The following is a 23709-nucleotide window of genomic DNA, read 5'->3' as shown; positions in this document are numbered from 1 at the left end:
AAGGTTCTGTACGTGTAATTTCTTGTGACGTTTCATTTGTACCCCTAATAGACTTGTCTTATCAATTCAAGTCATGAATTAGATATCCATGTTTATAATTTGTAAAAATCATTATTTCCAATTGTACAAAATTTACTTTTGTATTTCTAGTGCAGGAAAAACCTGCAGAAATTATCAGAATTAAACACTCTAGAAAAACTACTTAATCTTCCACATATTAATCAGATAAAGGTTTCAAGGATTACTGCAGTTGTGAATCGAGTATATCCCTCTCTTTAAATGGAAAGTAACTTGAAATTACGCCTTACAGTCCCTAAATTCAAGTCCCTACAGTCCCTACAGTTCCTACAGTCCCTTCAGTCCCTACAGTCCCTACAGTCCCTACTGTCCCTACAGGGCAATAATGTTTGTTTATATTTTATTGTCACGTTTTGGACAGTTTGGGAATAATTCTCTTAAAACCAATAAAAAAAATTGTAGTCAATGCTCGGAGTCCCTGAGAGCTGAGAAGAGCAGGAGAGCCGGGCCTAGGCAACTGCTGTTAACAATAAAACAAGTTTTGTACGCCATTTCAAAAAAATTCTGTAAATTTTTTAAAATTTTGTCGAAGTTTCCAGCGCTTAAATCTAGGACATTATTTACAGGGACTGTAAGATTTATGGGACATACAGTTTGAAAAAGGTCTATGATTTCATTATTATTGAGACATCCTTTGTTACGTAGTTTCTCATGTTTGTATTATGTTGATAGTTGATGGTTGATGGTACACTATCCTTGTATATTTGCTGAGTAGACTAGAATTATATTTGGCTCCAGACACCTTTATACAATACCAAGGATATTATGGGATAATACAACTTTATACGTTACCAAGGATATTATAAAAAAGGTTGGGATAATACACCTTTATACAATACCAAGGATATTATATAGAAGGTTGGGGTAATACACATTTATACAATACCAAGGATATTATATGGAAGGTTGTGATAATACACCTTTATACATTACCAAGGATATTACATAGATGGTTGGGATAATACACCTTTATACATTACCAAGGATATTATAAAGAGGTTGGGATAATACACCTTTATACATTACCAAGGATATTTTATAGAAGGTTGGGATAATACACATTTATACAATACCAAGGATATTATATGGAAGGTTGGGATAATACACCATAATAACACCATCAGGTTGCAAAGTAATATGGATTAAAAAATTTGAGTCTGTGACAAAGACTCAATTTCTCAACATTCAGTATGTTAAAAAAAGTGTATTGCAGTGGTTTTCAGACTTGTCTACCTAAAGGAATTGAGTCTTTGCCACAAACTCTGATTTTCTAATTACTATATCTTTGGAACCAAATGTTTCAGTTTCAAACTATGAATTCTGTTAGATCAAATAATCTGAGTTTGAAATATCAAAGGTTTACAACATCGAGTTCTAAAGATATTGAGGTTTAGATATTTGATTTTGTTCCAAAGACTCAATTCCTTATTCTCTAAAAACAGAAGTTTTTTTTTAGTTGTTTTATTCTAAACCAAATTTTTGGGTTACTGATTTATATTCTTTTTATTATAATGTGAAGATTTTAGTTTTTGAGAGTAAACAAACTGTACAGGAAATATTGCTGACCACTATATGTATGCGTCTTTTCTTCGTTCATTCGTATCAAATGTATTATTGTTTACAAAGAAAGGACACAAAATCTGATTTTCTAATCTCTAAATCTTTGCAACCCGATGTCGTAGACCTTAAATATTTCAAACTATGAATTCTGTTATATCAAATAATCTAAGAATTAAATGTCAAAGGTTTGAACCATCAGGTTGCGAAGATATAGGGATTAGTAAATATGAGTTTGTGACATAAAAGTGTACTACAGTAGTTTTCAGAACAGTTCTGCCTAAATTCATCAAAATAAAAAACTGAATTTTTTTTGTAAACCAAATTTTGGGGTTCCTGATTCATATTCTTTTTCTGCAGGAAAATTTTTTTTCTCTATAGCGCAATTATTGCTGACCACCAGATGTGTTTCTGAATCGTCCATTCGCATAAAAGTTTAATCTTNGCGAAGAAGGTGAACAAAATAATTGAAAACTACATTCAAATATCTGGAGAAGAGAATTAATTCTTGAAGGAACCGAATGATTCAGTAAAGTAGACATATTTTTTATTCAAAAACTGATAACTGATATTCTATTTTCGTTATCTTGGAGCATCATCTCATACATACTAAAGTACAAACTGGGACCGGAAAGGTTGACCAGGCTCTGAAATTCAAATGTATTACGGCCGCCTGTGATGCGAACAAATTAAATTTGCTTTTCTAATACTAATAAAATCAATCATTGCATAATACATGATCGTAAATACAATAAATATATAATATATACAATAAATATATAATATATACAATATACAATAAATATATATAATATACTAACCTGGAAACCCAGCTCTGTCTGGAAATCAAGTTTTCCCAGTCAGTCAACCCACTCAACTTAGAATTTTGAAATTAAGTTGAGAACATTCCCGTGGTTCTACTGAGTTCCCCAATCAAAATTTGAGGCAAATCGGTCCAGGGGGTTCATGAGTTATGATTGGACATCCAAACAGACACCCAGACACCCAAACAGAGATTACTAATTATAATTTATATAGATAGATATTGAACTACTAAACCGAAGTGTGTGTCCCCTGAAAAACTAGACCAAAAAAGATAATGTTTTTTCTTCATCATTAGTTAAACATATTTTTTTAATGTTTTACAATTAAAAGTGTTTAACAAAAAGTTTAAGTTTTCTTAAAAAGAAGTCTTGAAATTGAAAAGTTTGTAGATTAGCGGGACTCCTGTCCGTCTTCCGAACAATCTCCGGAGTAAGGAGAATACCGATGCCAATATATTTGGTCGTCTCTACCGGAGAATTATCAGAAGAACAAAGATCTCCGTCGGAGCATCATCTTAACTAATTCATACGGAGCATCATCTCATTTAAACTAATTCATACGGAGCATCATCTCATATAAACTAATTCATACGGAGCATCATCTCATATAAACTAATTCATACGGAGCATCATCTCATGTAAACTAATTCATACGGAGCATCATCTCATATAAACTAAGTCACACGGAGCATCATCTCATTTACACTAATTCATATGGAGCATCATCTCATATAAACTAATTCATACGGAGCGTAATCTCATGCATACTAATTCATACGGAGCATCATCTCATATAAACTAATTCATACGGAGCATCATCTCATGCATACTAATTCATACGGAGCATAATCTCATATAAACTAATTCATACGGAGCATCATCTCATGCATACTAATTCATACGGAGCAATATCTCATATAAACTAATTCATACGGAGCATAATCTCATATAAACTAATTCATACGGAGCATAATCTCATATAAACTAATTCATACGGAGCATCATCTCATATAAACTAATTCATACGGAGCATCATCTCATATAAACTAATTCATACGGAGCATCATCTTATATAAACTAATTCATACGGAGCATCATCTCATGCATACTAATTCATACGGAGCAATATCTCATATAAACTAATTCATACGGAGCATCATCTCATATAAACTAATTCATACGGAGCATCATTTCACACAAACTAATTCATACGGAGCAATATCTTTGTTCAAAGTTATCGAAGTGAACTGCCCAAGTGTCGTTTGTCTAATTTGAATTAAAGAAACCCGTATTTTTATGATAAAACACCGTAGAAAGAAACCTTTAAATCGACCTTCCTTAGTTTTTTATTCTGTAAAATTCTTTAACCATTCCTTTAATATCTTAATTTTTGAAAATTGGAACACAACTATAAACGTTAACAGATTTTAATAAATATTTTTTTCTTCTTTAAGTAAGATAAAGCTAAAATATATTTGTTCGTTTAAAAAATATTATTATTAATCAATTTCAGTTTAAAATTTATAGAATCAACGAAATTTAAAATTGCTTTGATTATTTTGATAATCAAGGGCAACCTAATTTTAGTTTTATCTTGTATATTTTAAAATTTTGAAATAAAAAATCTTTTCGCAAACTCCCAATTAAATTCTCTTGGAATAGAAAACAGATTTTTGGATTTAATTTGATTACAAATTGTTCTCTAATGAAAAGAAAAATGGTGCCAAATAGTGCAATAAATTTCAGAGTTGTGTACATCCGGAACTACATTATTGCAAACTTGTTATTTACATTGAAACACATTTTTTAGATTTTGCATGTCATTTCCTACTAAATAGCTAGTATTTTATAACGAATTTAAAATGCGAAGTCTTAAATTATTTTTAATTGAAATAGGGAAAGGGATTGGAAACAGAAATATTCTAAATCTAGAAAATATTTTCTCATTCCAAGACGTTTTTTTATTATTTAACAATCTAAGAGATTTAATCAGTAATCCTTCCCTTCTGAACCCGTACTCTCCCATTATATATATTTAACCTTTATTCTGCCTTATATTTACTTACTGGCATGAGGTCAATATGCTTTGCATGACCACCATCGCAGGATCCACTGAGTTTATTCCACCCGAACATACTCAGCTATAGCTAGTTTTGTGTGAACTATATATATTCCTGTAAAGTTTTAGAAGGTTTAGAAATAAAGATGGCGAATCTACCAGAAGATTTAAATGAACTGCCAGCTGATATACAAAACTATATGCGCAAACTTGCAGAAATGGATATTTTTATTTCAGGTCAGAAACCGTTAAAAGATATATGTTTTTGAATTTATTGTTAGTTTTTACTTTGTCATGGAACTGATTTTTCGCCTTAAACCTTTTTTTCATAATCCCTGGGAACCCAGATTTCCCTGAAGTTTTCAATAAAAGTCAATTAACTCATTTTAGAATTTATAAAATCAAGGTAAACATTTACTTGGTTTTGCCAAGTTCCCAAATCAAAATTAAGGTAAATCGGTCCAGGGGTTCATGAGTTATGATCGGACATCCAAACAGACAAACTAACAGAATTTACCACTTTATATACATAAATAAAACTATGTTTAATACCTGATGGGATTGAGCCTTGATATTTCAAAATATGAAAATGAACCAACACTTGAATTTTAAACAGGATCATCTAGTCACCAAGATGGTGTTAGCTATGTTCCCAAGGGCCACTTCCCAAGTGGCAACTTTCCAAATTTGCAATTTTATAAGCGAGCACTTTCCAAACTTTATGTTGTAAATGGTCTTCTGAAGCGCCACAGGCTATACTGGTGGGGGCAGGGGGGGAATAAGAGTTAGATGTGAGTAATCAGCTCAATTGTTTTTTTTTCAGAAGATACAATTAACAACTATAAAGAAGCGTTCCTTGAGTATGACCAGGACGGGAGCGGAAATATCTCCATCAAGGAGCTGGGAACTGTGATGAGAACCCTGGGAGAGAACCCAACCGAGGACGAACTGCAGGATCTGATCAATAAGTTTGACGAGGACGGAAATGGAACAATGGAGTTTACGGAGTTCCTCTGCATGATGGCGAAGAAGGTGAACAAAATAATTGAAAACTACATTCAAATATCTGGAGAAGAGAATTAATTCTTGAAGGAACCGAATGATTCAGTAAAAGAGACATACTTTTTATCCACAAACTGATAACTCTCCTCATATTATACCTTTGAAACTTGATGTCGTAGACCTTAGCTATCTTAAACTTCGAATTGAAAAGTAGAGTTTGATGCGAATAATCAATTTCTTTTTTGGTTTGGTTCTTCAGAAAATTATATTAACCTTATAAATCAGAAAAAACGTAAAAAAAAATGTTATTAATAATTTTAAGCAGATTCTAAAAAAAGTAATATTTATACAAAAATACTTGCTTTCGTGCTTTAAAGGTTAGTTTCTAAATTGGAGGATTTCAGAAATATCCGCGAAATTAAACTCTGTTTGAATTGTAGGTACAAGAAGGAGAACAGAATGAGACTGAAAACTTTATCCCAACCTGCTTCAGAGCTTTCAGGGATGGACAAGGACGAACCCTGAAGGTAGGATACTAAACAAATTATCCGGGGCCGGGGGGGAGGGGGGGATATTTAGTTTTATTTGCAATTTCGTTACAAAAAGGATATTTCTTTTCAAATTCTAGACCAATGTTTCAAATTCATAGTTTAAAAAAACACCACAGAAATCCGTTTTTTGTCTTAAGTGAACTGGTTTATTTTCCAGAACACCCCCTTTGTACCAAAAGAGATTGATGACAAAATGACCAAGATTAGTTCGCTTGGCTCCCTGGATGATTAAATTTAAACTCTATCCTGGCGCACCAAAATAATAAAATCACTGCCAAACACTTTTCGTGTAACTGACCTATTTTTATAATCACTATATCTTTGCAACCCAATGTCTTAGACCTTATATATTTCAAACTTTGAATTGTTAGATAAATAATATAAGTTTGAAACATCTTAGGTTTACGGTTTCAGGTTGCAAAAAGGTAGGGATTCAAAAACTTGAGTCTGTGGCAAATACTCATTTCCTTCGAGTTACTTTTGTACATCTTTACCGTGGATTTTTTACCTTTATAAAACCTGAAAAAAAAACTATTTTTTAATCAGTAGAAAATAGAAAGGTTTGGCCCTCTTTTTAAAAACCCCCGACCCTCTTCCTTGGTTGTTTACATAAATACATACTTTATCCATTAAACACTTCCGGTTCATGGACTGTATGTTTAGGAATCTACTTTATTCATTGAACACTTCCGGTTCATGAAGTGTATGTTTAGAAATCTACTTTATTCATTGAACACTTCCGGTTCATGAACTGTATGTTTAGGAATCTACTATACCCATTGAACACTTCCGGTTCATGAACTGTACGTTTAGGAATCTACTATATTCATTAAACACTTCCGGTTCATGAACTGTATGTTTATGAATCTACTTTATATATTGAATACTTCCGGTTCATGAAGTGTATGTTTAGAAATCTACTTTATTCATTGAACACTTCCGGTTCATGAACTGTATGTTTAGGAATCTACTATATCCATTGAACACTTCCAGTTCATGAATTGTATGTTTAGGAATCTACTTTATATATTGAACTCTTCCGGTTCATGAAGTGTATGTTTAGGAATCTACTTTATCTATTGAACATTTCCAGTTCATGAACTGTATGTTTAGGAATCTACTTTATCTATTGAATACTTCCGGTTCATGAACTGTATGTTTAGGAATCTACTTTATCTATTGAACACTTCAGGTTTATGAACTGTATGTTTAGAAATCTACTATATTCATTGAACACTCCCGGTTTATAAACTGTATGTTTAGGAATCTACAATATCCATTGAACACTTCCGGTTCATAAACTGTATGTTTAGGAATCTACTATATCCATTGAACACTTCCGATGTATGAACTGTATGTTTAGGAATCTACTTTATCCATTGAACACTTTCGGTTCATAAACTGTATGCTTAGGAATCTACTTTATTCATTGAACACTTCCAGTTCATGAACTGATTGTTTAGGAATCTACTATATCCATTGAACACTTCCGATTTATGAACTGTATGTTTAGGAATCTACTTTATCCATTGAACACTTGCAGTTCATAAACTGTATGTTTAGGAATCTACTGTATTTATTGAACACTTCCGGTTTATAAACTGTATGTTTAGGAATCTACTATATCCATTGAACACTTCCGGTTTATAATGCAGAGTTTACCTAAGGGAGATTCCGACCCTCTTCCTTGGTTGTTTACATAAATACATACTTTATCCATTAAACACTTCCGGTTCATGGACTGTATGTTTAGGAATCTACTTTATTCATTGAACACTTCCGGTTCATGAAATGTATGTTTAGGAATCTACTATATCCATTGAACACTTCCGGTTCATGAAATGTATGTTTAGCAATCTACTGTATCAATAGAACACTTCCGGTTCATGAAGTGTATGTTTAGGAATCTACTATATTCATTGAACACTTCCGATTCATGAAGTGTATGTTTAGAAATCTACTTTATTCATTGAACACTTCCGGTTCATGAACTTTATGTTTAGGAATCTACTATACCCATTGAACACTTCCGGTTCATGAACTATATGCTTAGGAATCTACTATATCCATTGAACACTTCCAGTTCATGAACTGTATGTTTAGGAATCTACTATATTCATTAAAAACTTCCGGTTCATGAACTGTATGTTTAGGAATCTACTATATTCATTGAACACTTCCGGTTTATAAACTGTATGTTTAGGAATCTACTATATCCATTGAACACTTCCGGTTTATAATGCAGAGTTTACCTAAGGGAGATTTAACAAGACAAGGTAAATAAACATTATAAACTTAATTTTTTATTTTAAAGTAGAACTTTTCATCGGCAAGTCTCTTTTATAGAGAACCCACAATTAAGTTTATCAATTTTTACTGCTTTGAATTAGGCTTCTTTATGTAGCAAACTCTTTAAGTCTAGGGTCAACTGAAATTATGTCTCCAGTCCCATTAATCTTGAACTCCTTGTTGTAGAGATGAACGAGCTGGTTGATGACATGGTTGCTGCTGTTGATGACGGGGACGGAGAGATTGATTACGACGAGTTCGTCAAGATGATTCAGAAATATTAAAAATTGAAATATCGAAATATTGAAATATTAAAGTATTGAAATATTAAAATATTCTATGTATTTAAAGCTGAGATATGGAAACAGCTAGATTGATTTAAAATTTTTGAAAAAATATGAGTTCTGCTCCAAATATTCTTGCTCCAATAGATTTTCATAATAATAGTAAAGGGTTCTCATTTGATTTGGTAAGTTTTCTTCATTCGATATCATTTGATGTGATTTTTAAAGTTTCTTTTTTAATTAAATTCATTTTATTTAAAGTTTCCATATCTTTTAATTAAATTCATTTTATTTAAAGTTTCCATATCTTTTTAATTAAATTTATTTTATTTAAAGTTTCCATATCTTTTAAAACCAAAAACTCTGTCCGAAAAAAGTAAAAAAGTGCTTTCAGCAACTATACTATATAATTTTCTAAAATATAATTTGCTCAAAATTGTAGCATTATTGTAGATTGTATTTAGAAGATAAAAAATTGTACACAATATTTTAGCAAAAAAAGGAAATGCTTATTTAAGTTTATCACAAAAACGAATTGATAAAAGTATTATATATGCATGATGCTTATGTTTAAATAGGTATTTAATATGTATAAATGAAATAGTCGTTAAATATAAAAAAATGCTTGAAATTTTTTCTATTTATTTGGTAGGTTTTAGTGCAAATAAATATAAAAAGGAAAATATAAGAGAATGTTAAGTTGCCGTGACTCAAGTCAGTCTCAAGTTTGTGTTAATAGTTTTACATCAATACCAAACATTGCAGAATACAATATCAATTATTCATTTCTAGAATACAATATACCTTTTTCTGTTCTAGAATACAATATCATCCTTTCAATCCTAGAATACAATATCACCTTTTCAATCCTAGAATACAATATCACCCTTTCAATCCTAGAATACAATATCACCCTTTCAATCCTAGAATACAATATCACCTTTTCAATCCTAGAATACAATATCACCCTTTCAATCCTAGAATACAATATCACCCTTGTATTCCTTGTACAATTTACACTGTACACAATGTATACATATATAGGATAAAATAAATATAAGTGTATAACTAGAGTTGGCATGATGTTACTAATACAATGTTATTTATACAAATCATGTCGTGTCTATAGATTTATAGAGAACAGAACACGATAGATCTAGAAGAAAACTATTGCTATGATATTAGGTAAAACTTTCCCCAATGGCCACTTTCTAAATGTTAAAGGAATTGAGTCCTTGCCACACACTCTGCTTTTCTAAATCCTATATCTTTGGATTCCAATGTCATAGATCTTAGATATTTCAAGCTATGAATTTTGTTATATAAAATAATATAAGTTTAAAATATCAAAGATTTACGACATTGGGTTCCAAAGATATAGGGATTATAAAATCAGAGAATGTGGCAAAGACTCAATTTCTTTAACATTTAGAAAGTGGCCATTGGGGAAAGTTTTACCTAATATCTAGATTCAAATAACTGTGGCGCTCGGATCCATATGCGCATCCTGTTAGTTGCAGTGCGTGGCATAGCAAATTCTCGACCTAACCTAGAAACCCAAACCCGTCTTTACCTAACTTCTGCATTTCCCTTGCAAGCCCTTGGAAAATGGCTTTAGGAAAGAACTCGTTGATGTTTTTGGATCTGATTTTGACTCTACCAAAGAAAACAAATATTTGCTCTGACAAATCTGTGTATTTAATCATCGATTATTGTAAATCTTATACATCACACAATTATGGAACATGTCCAAAATATGGCGGAATCCATTATGCTAGGATTACACTGTAAACATGAAAATATATATTTAGATAATGATGATCAGCATCATTATCTGTTATCTATTAGCTTTAACCTAATCAATTCATTCATGATAATACACGGTGTACTAGGCCAGTGGGGTCGGTCAAATAGGCCTAGGATTAGGCCGGGTACTGTTAAAAGTCTGAACGAGCCATTGGAGATGTCATAGTTAGCCCTTCGACGGGACTAGGCCAAGAAAATTGACCTCTATCGTATGTTAGTCTGGATAGGGCGACGTACTGTACCATAGGATCGGGTCAGTACACGCTGTTATCTGGCAGGCCGGTACAAACTGGGCAGGTCCTGTTCGAATTAAAATTTACTACGGTCCAGAGTGAATAATATATTAAATATACATTATGCATAAAATAGCTTTCATAAAAACTTTTACATTGTAAATTGCATTGTAAAACTTTTATCCAAAATAAGTACATTTATATTTTACAATCATATTGTAATTACAGAAGTGAAGAAGAAGACTTATCTGTTTTAAACTAATCTAACGTTGGCCTGGCTGATTTTGAATTGTTTAAATATAAAATTTTAATTTAATCATGAATCCAAAATATTTTTTAATATACAGATATAACTAGATCAAATCGACATGAGAGATAATTATTTTACATTTAGTTACAACTTAATATAAAGAACTCACCCTAAGCTTGCGGTGCGTACTACAATAATAACAAAAGTGGGTTCTAGTGGAAAGTGTTACGTTAATCTTGATGTACAGTGTACATTGTAAAACAATCTTTGTAAATATTTTTTAATATCCAAAGGTCAAACCTATCTTTAAGAAAAAGAGCTATACTACAAGAATTACAGGTTTAATTGTCAGAATTTATGAATTTATGAGAGAGAGAGGTGGTTGAATTGACACGGCTCGCTTAACTACTTTTTTTGTACCACCGTGCCAATATCAACTTAACCCAAAGGTGGCTTAAGAACAAAGTTCATGGTTGATTTAATTGTTTTATCCCGGTCCCTTAAAGGGACAGTAAGCGTAATTTCATGTGACCCTTTATGCAAAGATGGCAATGTCCGATTAACAAAGTGACTTGTGCATTTCAACTGCAGTCAAAGATAGAGAAGTTAAAGAATTCTAAACCTAGAAAAACGACAATATCCTTCACGTTACTGATAAGGAAAAGGTTTCAAGTGTACCTTTGTAAATCGTACATTGCCATTTTTACATGGAGGGTTACTTGAACGCGTAGAGTCAATTCTAATTTTTAATATCACGAAAGAATGTTTACTAAAATGTTTATTTTTGTAGGATCTGACAACAACACAAGATGCTATCACGAGATTGGTTGTATTGAAATATCAGAAAGATGGTAACCTAATTAATAACTTTTCCAAAATACATCTTTTGGGAAAAAGAATGATTAAGACTAGTATAATGTTGGTGGAGAAAAATGGCAAATGGGTTTTTGACTTTTCACGGTGTACATCGGTACCCAGGAAAAAGTGGAATGATTGTCAACTTCTTTCTTTCTTTTATTCACGAAATATCGCCAGGTTTTTTTTCAAGGCATTGAGTGTTTGCCACAAATGTTCTAGTCCCCATATCTTTGCAACCAGATGGAGTAGACCTTTGATATTGGGCCTACGATATTGGGTTGCAAAGATATAGGGATTAGAAAATCAAAGTTTGTGGCAAAGACTCGTTTCCTTTGTGACTGTTAAAACTTATTCATCTTTGAAAAAAAAACTAGCTAAGATTCTATCAAGCAATAAAGAACGAAGACAAAAAATTATTCGACTGTTTTTTGTTTTTATTTCCTTTTTAATCTTTAGATTTCCGATTTTATATGATGATATTTAGGTATGGTTTGACACGACCCGTGAACCTCCTCCCTCTTGATAGAGAAGTGATAAATACTCAGTTTATTCTCAGGACTCAGGATAATCTCCAGGTATAGCAGAGTACAGGAGATACTAGAGTTTAGATTATTCTCAGGACTCAGGATAATCTCCAGGTACAGCAGAGTATAGGAGATATAGAGTTTAGATTATTCTCAGGACTCAGGATAATCTCCAGGTACAGCAGAGTATAGGAGATACTAGAGTTTAGATTATTCTCAGGACTCAAGATATTGTCTTGGTATAGCAGAGTATAGGAGAGAGAAACTAGAGTTTAGATTATTATCAGGACTCAAGATATTCTCCAGATATAACAGAGTATAGGCGCCATTAGGGTTAGTTTGTTTCTAGGACTGAAGATAGTCTCCAGGTATAGCAGATTTAAAAGATACTAGGGTTTAGATTATTATCAGGACTCAAGATCATTTCCAAGTATACATAGAAGAATACTATAGAGTAAAATAATTATCAGGTATCGAGATCACGTTTAGGTTCCATGAACAAGGTTAGTCAAGAAAGCTATGATTGATCCTTAGTTTTAATCCAAGTTATGTTTTAGGAACGGATCATAAATGTCTCCGATCCCAAATCTCTGACCGAAGCTGGGATGAATGGGTCCAAACCACTGAAACTTATAATTCATGGTTTTATTGATACAGGATTTGAAGTCTGGGTAAAGGTAAACAACCAATTTTTTCAATCTCTTCAAAAGTTTTTAAAAACAGTTTATTCTAGGATTTGTCGGAGGCCTTGTTAGGTTTGGATGAATATACTCATTCCTACTGTCAAAGAGAGATGGGGGGTAGAAGGGATTTGTGGGGAGGGAGGTAAAGAGATTCGAGGAGTAGTTTACCCCTGTACAGCCAAGCAGCAGCTAACACTAGGGTTGTCGGTCTGGAGGTGGCATTCTTCATAAACAAACTAATTGTGAGTATGTACTGTACTGTGTACTTTGTACTTTACTTTGTACTAATTACTTTGTACTTCACCTTGTACTTCAGTTGAAATATTTTAATCTTTTAACTTTTCTTTTAAACATAAGAGAAATGCGTATATCAATATGTGGATGGATACTTACCAAAATTACATAATTTTATGAAAATTTATCAGAATGCAAGGTTAGAATGCAAAGAAAGTTAATTGCAGTTGCGTATACTCTACGTACATATTGAAACCAGTTCTCTCTGGGCGGAATTTGTAAATCAGTGTTCGTTTAGTATCCGAGGAGGTTAAAAGCATTACATTTTGATAATTTTGATTATTCACATAATAGTTTCCATTGACCAGAATATTTCATTGATTTTTTATGTGAAAGGTGGATCCCATGTCAGGCTTCGACTTGTTTTTACATTACCGCCCAGAGACAGTACACTGCAGCACAAAATATGCGTACACCTCTGAAATAACTTTCCATGCATTATAACCTTGTCAGAATGTATAATTTCTATTAAATGCGTAATCAATATGTGAATACTTACACCATTACACAATATTATGAAAATTTATCAGAATATATAATTTCTCTTAAATGACCAATAATAATAATATTATATAATAATAATATAATATATAATAATAATAATTCAATATTTCATGGTTCAATGTTTAAATCAATTACAGGGGTAAAGTCAAGAAATATTGAAAATTTAAAGGAAAAGATATTGACCTCCTTTCTTCCTAAAATAATATGTATTTGTTGTAAAAAAATGCTGGGTTAGAAACAAAAAATATGGAGTTAAACGGGAAGCTATTTGTTGTCTTAGAACAAATAAAATAAGATATACGTAATCTGAAGCTACCACTACTTCAAACTCTAACTCATTTAAAATACCGTACCGACTCTTGGGCAGCTATGACAGTTTGTGAATGGTATATAGTTCACACAGACTATAGACGACAAAACTGTACAGTACATCAACTGAATCATCTCATTCTTGTAGGATATAGTTTCCCCAGTTAAAGAGTATCATGCCGGGCCCGATTAATTATGGTACCCTTCTTATTAGTATTAGGTTAGAACGGTTCAATATTTTTCAAGAATATTGCAGCTAAATTAAGTAGTTAAAAAATAAAATTACATAAATGTTAAATATGATCAAAATCAAGCTAATATGATTCATTTTCAATCCCAAAATTATTACAATTTTCTTAGCAGTAACCCTACTGTAACACTAGTTACGGCTCTACTTTAAATAACATCGTTTTTATTAAAAAATAGGTGTTTTTTATTTAGGAAGAGTAAAGTTTTTACTAGAATCAATAAAGCATTAAATTAAGGCGTTATAAAGTTTAAAGAACTTAAATGCAATTATGCAATGTACGGTATAGTGTGTCACTGTATAGTGTACGCCTCTTTATACTCAAGCACTGTATTCAAGCCAAAAATAGTAGGAAGCTTTTTATGCTCGAACTATTTTTTTCAATGTTTATTATCAATTAACATGCATTTTATACAGAACACATTCATTTGTATACGCATATACGCATATACGCATATACGCATCATTTATTCCATGTAACCACATGTAGCTTACTAACTATGCATGTATTCCATGTAACTACATGTAACTTAATAACGATGCATTTATTCCATGCAAGATTTATTTTACTATGTGTACTACACTTAACTTACTAACTATGTATTTATTCCATGCAAGATTTATTTTACTAGTGTACCACATGTAACTTACTAACTATGTATTTATTCCGTGTAAGATTTATTTTACTAGGTGTACCACATGTAACTTACTATTTATGCATTTAACAATATGCTATATCTTGTTTTTTTTTCTAATATAACAATCTACCTACATTTAGCTGGAATATTTTTTTCCAAGAAACGTCAAAATTCCGACCCAACAATTTTTTAAATCTACCAATAAACAGACAAAATTGGCGAAATTGTTCTTTTTCAAAATGTATAAAGAAAAATGGTTGTAGGTAAAGTAATATTTAGAAGATAAAATATGTATAACTCTACAATATCCAAAAATGTAATTTTTTTAATTTTAGGAGGATCATGGATTAACAGCCGAGAATGTTCACATAATCGGGCATTCTTTGGGAGCTCATATAGCAGGATATGCTGGAGAACAGGTTCAGGGGATGGGACGGATATCAGGTATTCAAGATATTTTTTAAATTTAGGTTCTTACTTTTTCCTGGCGGTTGAAGAGCATGGGAATATTCTACATATATGGTACAGGGTGAATCAAAAAAAAGTGTGATTGGCGGCGTCTGGTGCAAATTGTACTTTTTTTGTGCAACCGTCCTAAATGGTATTTATCAATATTTTTGGATTTTTTTGGCACTTTAAAGGCCCAAAAGAAAAGCAAAAATGTGTATATATATTAAGTTTTCAACTAAACAGCGTAAAACTATAACTTTAGAATATACTAAGAAGAAAGGAACTAAATGATTAAAAGAATTTTTCCTTAAAAATTAGACCAGAACTGAAAATTTTATTATTACAATTTTGCAAATATTCCGTGATTCTGTGATTTAATCTTCATAAAATTTTAGAATTTGATAGAAATAATATATATATTCAAACTTTTGGTTTTCTGAACTTTTAATTTTGAGAAAGAAAAAAGATTCGCGGATTTTTTTGGGCCATTGGAATACAAAAAAATCCAAAAAATATTGAAAAAATACCATACAGGAGAGTTGCACAAAAAAGGTACAATTTCGCACCAGACGCCGCTTTTTTTACTCACCCTGTATATTTAAGCTAATATACCCAGAACTAGGTGGTATAAGAGAATTGGGATACTTTTTTTTGGTAAATTTAGGACTGGATCTATACTGAACCCTTTTTTAGGTGGTATAAGAGAAAGAAAGACTTCAGAGATGACTCTGCGAAATTTATCATGTCGGGTTTTCCTTATATTCATGATTCCTAGCTATTGTAAACTAGTTTACTTCTTTTCAAGATCATAAAATAAGCCGTTAAAAGACTTTATTTAAGGCAGAAGACCTAATTTAATCCTAGAGTCACCATATCTTAATATTTGAGTAGTCTTAGCAGTCTAATCCTTTGTGGGTAACCCTGTATGTTCAGGACTGGATCCTGATGAACGCTTCTCTAGGTGGCATAAGAAGAAGATATAATAAACTTTATGGTATATCTAGGTCTAGAAACTCTTGCTATTCATATAATATATTATATTTATATTGTATATTTAAACCTAGATCCTACTGAACCCTTGTCTAGGTGCTGTAAAGAGAACGAACCTTGAATATATACTAAAATCTACTGTATGATATGATTTTAGGATCTTCAAAGATGCTAAGGAAGTTTTACTATAAAGTGTATTTAGGTCTGGATCCTGCTGAACCCTTGTTCCAAGGTATGCCTGAATTTGTAATCCTTGATCCATCAGATGCTCTTTTCGTTGACGTTATTCACACTGATGCCAAAAGCATCATTATGGGAGGTAAAAATCTAAATTCAAAACTAAAAAATCTGATAAATATGAAATATTCATAAATGGTAAAAAACACGAAGGGTACGGGATGAAGCAGGCGGTTGGAGACATAGATTTCTATCCTAACGGAGGAGAGTTTCAACCTGGATGCTCCATCCTCTCCTTTCCTATGCTCTCCTCCATAACAGTTGAAGATATGGATCTTCCAACCCCGGAGAGCGTGAGCAGACATCTTGTAGCCTGTGCGCACAACAGGGAAGGGAAATTTTATTTATTCATCTCATTAAAACCTGAAAATAGACTTGAAGATTGATATCTATAAAGGATATGAGTTTTTTCCAAAAAACTCTGATTTGTTTATCACTATAACTTTGCAATTTCAACCCGATGTTGTAGACCTTTGACATTTCAAACTATCAATTTTCTTAGATCAATTAGTCTAAGTTTGAAATATCAAAGGTTAACACAATCGGGTTGCAAAGATACAGGGATTAGAAAACTCAGTTCCTTTAAAACACATTTACACGTTCTGGTATGATTTTACATACACACACATTCCTAAGCTCATCTATAAGTTTCCCTAAAACAAATGCTTTTGAATGATAAAAATGTGCTTGAATTTCCAAACAGAATAAAACTGATTTTATGAAGACAAGAGTAACATTTGTAGAGGGAACGTTGTTCCAACAAAGTTATTCTTTTTAACAAATCTATAGTTCTTGAAGGGGGGGGGGGTCTAAGGATGTAAAAAAATATATATTTTGAAAAGACTCGTAAATTTAAGATTTTCGACGGAACCCTTAACCAAGAGTCCTTTTTTTAAAAGGAATATAAAAAATCTTGGTTTTTATTGCTTGTCTTTGCTGTAGGAGTTAAGGAGTCGCTTTTTCCTTGCTGCATTTTCTAATCATTATATCTTTGAAACAGTGAAACCTTTGATATTTCAAACTTAAATTCTTTGATCTAACAGAATTCAAAACTTGAAATATCTAAGCTCCACGAAATTGGGTTGCAAAGATATATGGATTAGTTTTTGGCAAAGATTTAATTTTTTTTTTGAGCTAGAAATGCGAAGATGTCGTTAAAGCATACAGTGTGACTATTCGATGTAACAGAATTCATAGTTTTAAATATCTAAGGTCTATCATATTAGGTTACAAAGATAAAGGGATTAAAAAAATCAGAGTTTGTGTGAAAGACCTACGAGCCAGAAACACGAAGATATCATTTTTGCAAGATACTGTTAAAAGCATAGAGAGTGATTTGTGTACTGTTTAATTTATGGTACTATTTTGGGTCTGCTAAAATTAAAACGACAATTCCTCAAACTTACAAAAATTTCTCTTGGTTAAGAGCTGTCCAGCTGTATATTGACTCTATACGGAGAGGAAGAACCTGCACTATGATAGGTATCCGGAGTAAACTCTGTAAGACTGTATTCAAGGATATACCATGATATTAAATTCTTAAATTCTGCAATTAACATTTGTTCATTTGCCTAAACCTCCATTTGTCACGTCTCTTTGACATAAATTCAAAGTGAGTAGAATTTTGTGAAAACCATACATAAAACTGGATGAAATTATTTTGATTAAAGGGACAGTAAAGGAAGAATGAAAGGGGGTATAGGCTGAAAGCTAATCCCTTTAGCTCTTGATCGCGACCCATGAAAGTTATATCTGATGTTCATGTCTCGAGAAACTGATATAAAACTGTGTTAAAATTATACGAAAATTCATATATGTAATATTTTGAAAATCTGAAACTTAAATCACGTGACCAGAACTATCACCAATGGCAGAGCAGTATACTGGTCACGTGTCTCCGCCTATATCACGTGACCACTTGACCACTTTACTGCACTGCCATTGGTGGAATTTCTGGTTAAGTAACACGGACGTAAAAATAATATTATGAATGAAATCTATTGAAAATAGAAACAACAAATATAAAAGTAAACCTAAATTACAATTAGCTTTCTCTGGGATATCATCGTTTTCAGATTGGTTGCTTATTTGCTGAATATGATCTGTTTAAACCTACTACTTTTATACAAAATTGTATATATATTAATTTTCGTATAGATTTGACACACACAGTTTTATATCAATTTCTCGAGACAGGAACATCAGATATGACTTTCATGGGTCGAGATCGAGAGCTAAAGTGATAAGCTTTCAGCCTATACCCCCTTTCATTTTTCCTTTACTGTCCCTTTAATTTCTATTGCTCAGGACATCTGTGTAGTTCCTATGAAGAGTACCAGGACGGGAATTGTTTACAATGTGGAGAGGACGGAGAGCGTTGCTCCGTTCTTGGATATCATTCGAGTAAACATAGGTACTACTACATATATATGAGATACAGGATACACAACATATTACTTACAATACAGTATACTGATAGTGGGTAAGGGAAACAGACCAAATAATACTTAGTTCAGGATACAGTAATAACAGATACCAAATACAGGATCTAAGATACCAAATCTCTTACAAATGTATTTCAGTGCCTGGAAAAAGGGAGATGCAAGAACAATGTACCTGGATACAGCAGGGACATCACCCTTCTGTAGACACAAGTAAGATTATAAATACATCTGCTATTATGTATGCGGGTGAGAGATTAGGTTAAGGGGGTAAAATAACAAAGTTGTGTATCAGGAAGGATGAGTAGGGTATGGAAGGGTACGGGTAAGATTGTGTATCTGGAAGGATGGGTAGTGTATGGAAAGGGTACGAGTAAGATTGTGTATCAGGAAGGATGAATAGGGTATGGAATGGTACAAGTAAGATTGCGTATCTGGAAGGATGAGTAGGGTATGGAAGGGTACAGATAAGACTGTGTATCAGGAAGGATGAATAGGGTATGGAAGGGTACAGGTAATATTGTGTATCTGGAAGGATGAGTAGGGTATAGAATGGTACAAGTAATATAGTGTATTAGAAGGATAAGTAGAGTATAGAATGGTACAAGTAAGATTGTTTATCAGTAAGGATGAGTAGGGTATAGAAGGGTACAAGTAGGATTGTGTATCAGGAAGGATGAGTAGGGTATAGAATGGTACAAATAATATTGTGTATCTGGGTCGAAGGATGAGTAGGGTATTAGAATGGTACAGCTAGGTAAGATTGTGTATCAGGAAGGTTGAGCAGGGTATGGTAGGGTACACGTGAGATTGTGTATCTTGAAGGATGAGTAGGGTATAGAATGGTACAAGTAATATCGAGTATCAGGAAGGATGAGTAGGGTACAGAATGGTACAAGTAATATTGTTTATCTGGGAGTACTGACTACTGAGTGGGTACAAGGACCGTTTTTTCCTTGATAAATCAATGGGACGGAAATGAAAGATATTTCTTCCTGAAGAAAGAGAAGTATAAAAATCCTAGATGAAAAGTGTGTGGAGTGGAAGGGAGGTAAAACAATTATCGGAAATCACGGTTTTCATTTTCTACAAAGACTCAGTTTCCTTCTCATGCTGATAGGAATTAGGAATATCTCGTTTAATCTATTGATTGTTTTACTTCAAGTATGCATTCAAGCACACAATCCCAGCGATAACAAGATTTTTGTAAACAAATGATTGATTGAGTTATTTGGTAGTTATGTGCTTGAGTTAGAGCTGGGAAGATCTCGGGATATAGAGGATTGGGTGCAGGTAATAATTCTTTATTTTATATGTACAGTCGTCGGCGTATATATCAATATAATAAAGACGACTTTAGATTCTAATTTTGATTTTTAACAAACTTTTAAACACATAAAGTCATACACATTAACACGGGAACAAAGATAAGCTGCTAATTTACAGCTTCTATTTGTTTACATGTAAGTTTTAATTTGAATAAAGCTTGTAGAAATCAAAACTTAAATAGAAAAGCTGTCTTCATTGTATTGATATAAATGCCGACCACTGCATACAAAAATGTGGCTAAATCGATTGAGTCCACACATTTAGTGAGAAAGGCGACGCAGTTACAAAATTCATAATATGTTTGTCATAAATATGTTTTTCAAAATACGATTGTCATTACCAAAGTCATAAATGACAATTTTTATAAATTTCATAAGTCATAAATTACAAAATTTATAACTTTCGTTTGTTATAAATACGATTTTCATCGTATAAAAATCATACATTTGTCATAATCATATTTTTAAGTATTTTTTTGTTGTTATATTTTCAAATATTTTTACAACCTTTACACTTTATATTTGTAATATAAGATTGTCTATTTATTCGATTTTGATGATATCTTGATGATTCCAGGGGATCTATGGCATGGGGTTCAACTTCTGTCGTTTGGTTTTCATGGCTCCAGATGATCGCAGTCCATTATGAAAAATGTATTTATTAAGAAAATATTTATGACGAAAGATATTATGACTTTTGTTACTGCGTTGCCTTAGTTTTTTAGGTTTTTTTACATTTAAGGTTTTTTGACCTTTAAGAGGCTTCAAAAGAATCTGAGATGATTATATTTCTGATTTAGGGTGCACTTATAATTAACCTGTACAGAGATAGAGGAGAGATAATTATATTTCTGGTTTAGGGTGAGCTTATAACTAACCTGTACACTGTACGGAGATAGAGGAGAGATAATTATATTTCTGGTTTAGGGTGAGCGTATAATTAACCTGTACAGAGATAGAGGAGAGATAATTATATTCATGGTTTAGGGTGAGCTTATTATTAACCTGTACACTGTACGGAGATAGAGGAGAGCTAATTATATTTCTGGTTTAGGGTGAGCTTATAATTATCCTGTACGGAGATAGAGGAGAGATAATTATATTTCTGGTTTAGGGTGAGCTTATTATTATCCTGTACGGAGATAGAGCCGAGATAATTATATTTCTGGTTTAGGGTGAGCTTATTATTAACCTGTACGGAGATAGAGGAGAGATAATTAAACACAGACTAACTCCAGAGTAAGTAAGAGTTAACCACGCAGTATGAGATTTTAACAACGACCTGAAACTGTTTAATGACGACCTGAAACTGTTTAATGACGACCTGAAACTGTTTAATGACGACCTGAAACTGTTTAATGACGACCTGAAACTGTTTAATTCCGACGTTCTGATTTCTTTTTAGACTTAATGCATCTTTTATACAGAGAAACCCATAAAGCTGTGGAAAAGGACGAAGACGACGTTAAAGCAATCTTCTGTTTATTTGATGTTTTAAAGCCAGTTATTTTACTAATATAAGGTTGCAAATTTACTTTTTAAGTGAAATGGAACAGTGTACGTACTGCACAATTGCCGTGTTTTATTTTCATGAATTAAATCTAACAGTCGTCTTTCTATTCCACAGTTTTATAAGTTCACTAAATGATTTACCATTCATAAGTAAAACATTTTAATTGAGAAGGAACCATCAATAATTAATCATTAATAAATTCCGTAACAGAAGGCGTCTCTGAAGTTGTTGTTGTTATCTTTAATAAATTCAATAGATTTCTATACTTTTGTATCAACCATTTAAGTTATGATTACTAAATGGCTGTTAAACTTTCTTTCTCAGTTTGTTGTTTTTAGTCAAAACTTTATTTCTCTACATTTTTCAGAGAGGAGTCAATACAATTTTTCCACGGAAAGAAAAAAGAATTTAAACTTTCTCTTCAGAAGAACATTGGAGTGGTAAGATTTTTTTCTATAGAAGACGACATTTTGAAATCTCCTCGTTGATAATAATTCATGCAACCTTCTTTAAACTGTGATTGTTTAGGTTTCTATAGCTGAGGTGTATTGGGAGTATGATCATGAAATTGATCCGTTTGATCTTGGGAAAATGTGTTTCATGTTTTGTTCTGATAAACTTTTCTTAGAGAATATTGCAATTACCTCTAATGGAATGCTGCAGATATTTAGTTTTTTAATTAAATAACTAAATGGAGCTGTTTACAACTGTTCCCGCATATTTAATGGCTATTTATCGATTTTTACAACTTCTGAGATTTTGGTACAGTACTTCGGAGCCATCGAAAGAATCGCCTTGAAAATTGTTCAATGGGTTTTATACTATACCTAAATCTCAGTAATTGTAAAAATTTATAAAGAGCCAAGAATATGTATCCGCGAGTTCTGGGTTAAACTGTATAATAGTATAAAACCCATTAAAAAATTGTCAGGGGGACATTTTATAAATTCTTTTGATGTATCCGAAATTTTGGGTTAAACTGTAATAAAAATGACAACTATAATATTTCAGAAGTATGAATGTAAGATCTGAAAGAAGAGTACTATGCGGCGAGGATGAAGAACTAAAACCTCTGGAATCCGGAAAATGGGAATTATTTTATAAAAACTGTCAACCAAGATAGTTAAAGAGACATTTACATTAATCATTTATTAGACAAAAAAATCGTACCTTTGTTTACAACATTTATATTTGTAATTAACAAATTGTATTTACTTTATATGTTAGATTTTCCATAAATAAACAAAAATTTAAAAAAAAGTATATGATCTTTATGCTATGATAAAATCAGACCAGACTGCTTGATCTCGAAATCTGCTGTGACAAGTTTTAAACTTCCTTTTAGTTATCCCTGTAAGGTGCAATCATCAAGGGATATCCAAGAGGTAGAAAATTAATCCTTAGATCTGCAGAAAATGGATTCAATGCTTGATCCGGATTTACAACAAGAAAGTTCTGATTCTTATATATGCCAATTAAGATCAAATTCTTGTCATCTTTGTCAACAAATATTTGTTTACTATATAGTGGGACCATTCTTCCATACAACGTTGGGATGGGAAGACTCCAGTAATGATTTTAAAAACCCAATGAACATGAAACACAGCAATTATGCAGAAATGTCGTCTTCCCATACCCCAGTATAGACCCTGTTTTTAGGTCGTGTACAGAGATTGTTTTGTGCAAGAGTTAATTAGAAAACATGAGTCTAGTCTTCCTTTATCCTTTTTATCAAGAAATGTAGACAATGTTTTTTTTTC

The 23709-nt window shown here is 32.2% G+C and overlaps 1 protein-coding gene across 1 annotated transcript in view; it reads left to right on the top strand.

The window, feature by feature from the left end:
* Positions 1-22636, top strand: part of LOC111708792 (pancreatic triacylglycerol lipase) — a 43971-nt gene extending 21335 nt beyond the window's left edge. The window contains exons 4-18 of the mRNA XM_023482287.1: positions 11724-11784; positions 12276-12366; positions 12873-12992; positions 13049-13128; positions 13162-13240; positions 15326-15434; positions 16633-16749; positions 16821-16995; positions 18094-18149; positions 18975-19080; positions 19250-19321; positions 20347-20401; positions 21611-21675; positions 22317-22389; positions 22478-22636. Of these exons, the coding sequence (XP_023338055.1) occupies positions 11724-11784; positions 12276-12366; positions 12873-12992; positions 13049-13128; positions 13162-13240; positions 15326-15434; positions 16633-16749; positions 16821-16995; positions 18094-18149; positions 18975-19080; positions 19250-19321; positions 20347-20401; positions 21611-21675; positions 22317-22389; positions 22478-22636 (1418 nt within the window). The remainder of the gene's footprint in view (positions 1-11723; positions 11785-12275; positions 12367-12872; positions 12993-13048; positions 13129-13161; positions 13241-15325; positions 15435-16632; positions 16750-16820; positions 16996-18093; positions 18150-18974; positions 19081-19249; positions 19322-20346; positions 20402-21610; positions 21676-22316; positions 22390-22477) is intronic.
* The last annotated feature ends 1073 nt before the right edge of the window (positions 22637-23709 follow it).

Source organism: Eurytemora carolleeae, unplaced genomic scaffold, assembly GCF_000591075.1.
Source record: "Eurytemora carolleeae unplaced genomic scaffold, Eaff_2.0 scaffold148, whole genome shotgun sequence".
NCBI classification, from domain to species: Eukaryota; Metazoa; Arthropoda; class Copepoda; order Calanoida; family Temoridae; genus Eurytemora; species Eurytemora carolleeae.
The sequence above is the reverse complement of the archived record's forward strand: the minus strand, read 5'-3'. Positions and strand labels throughout refer to the sequence as shown.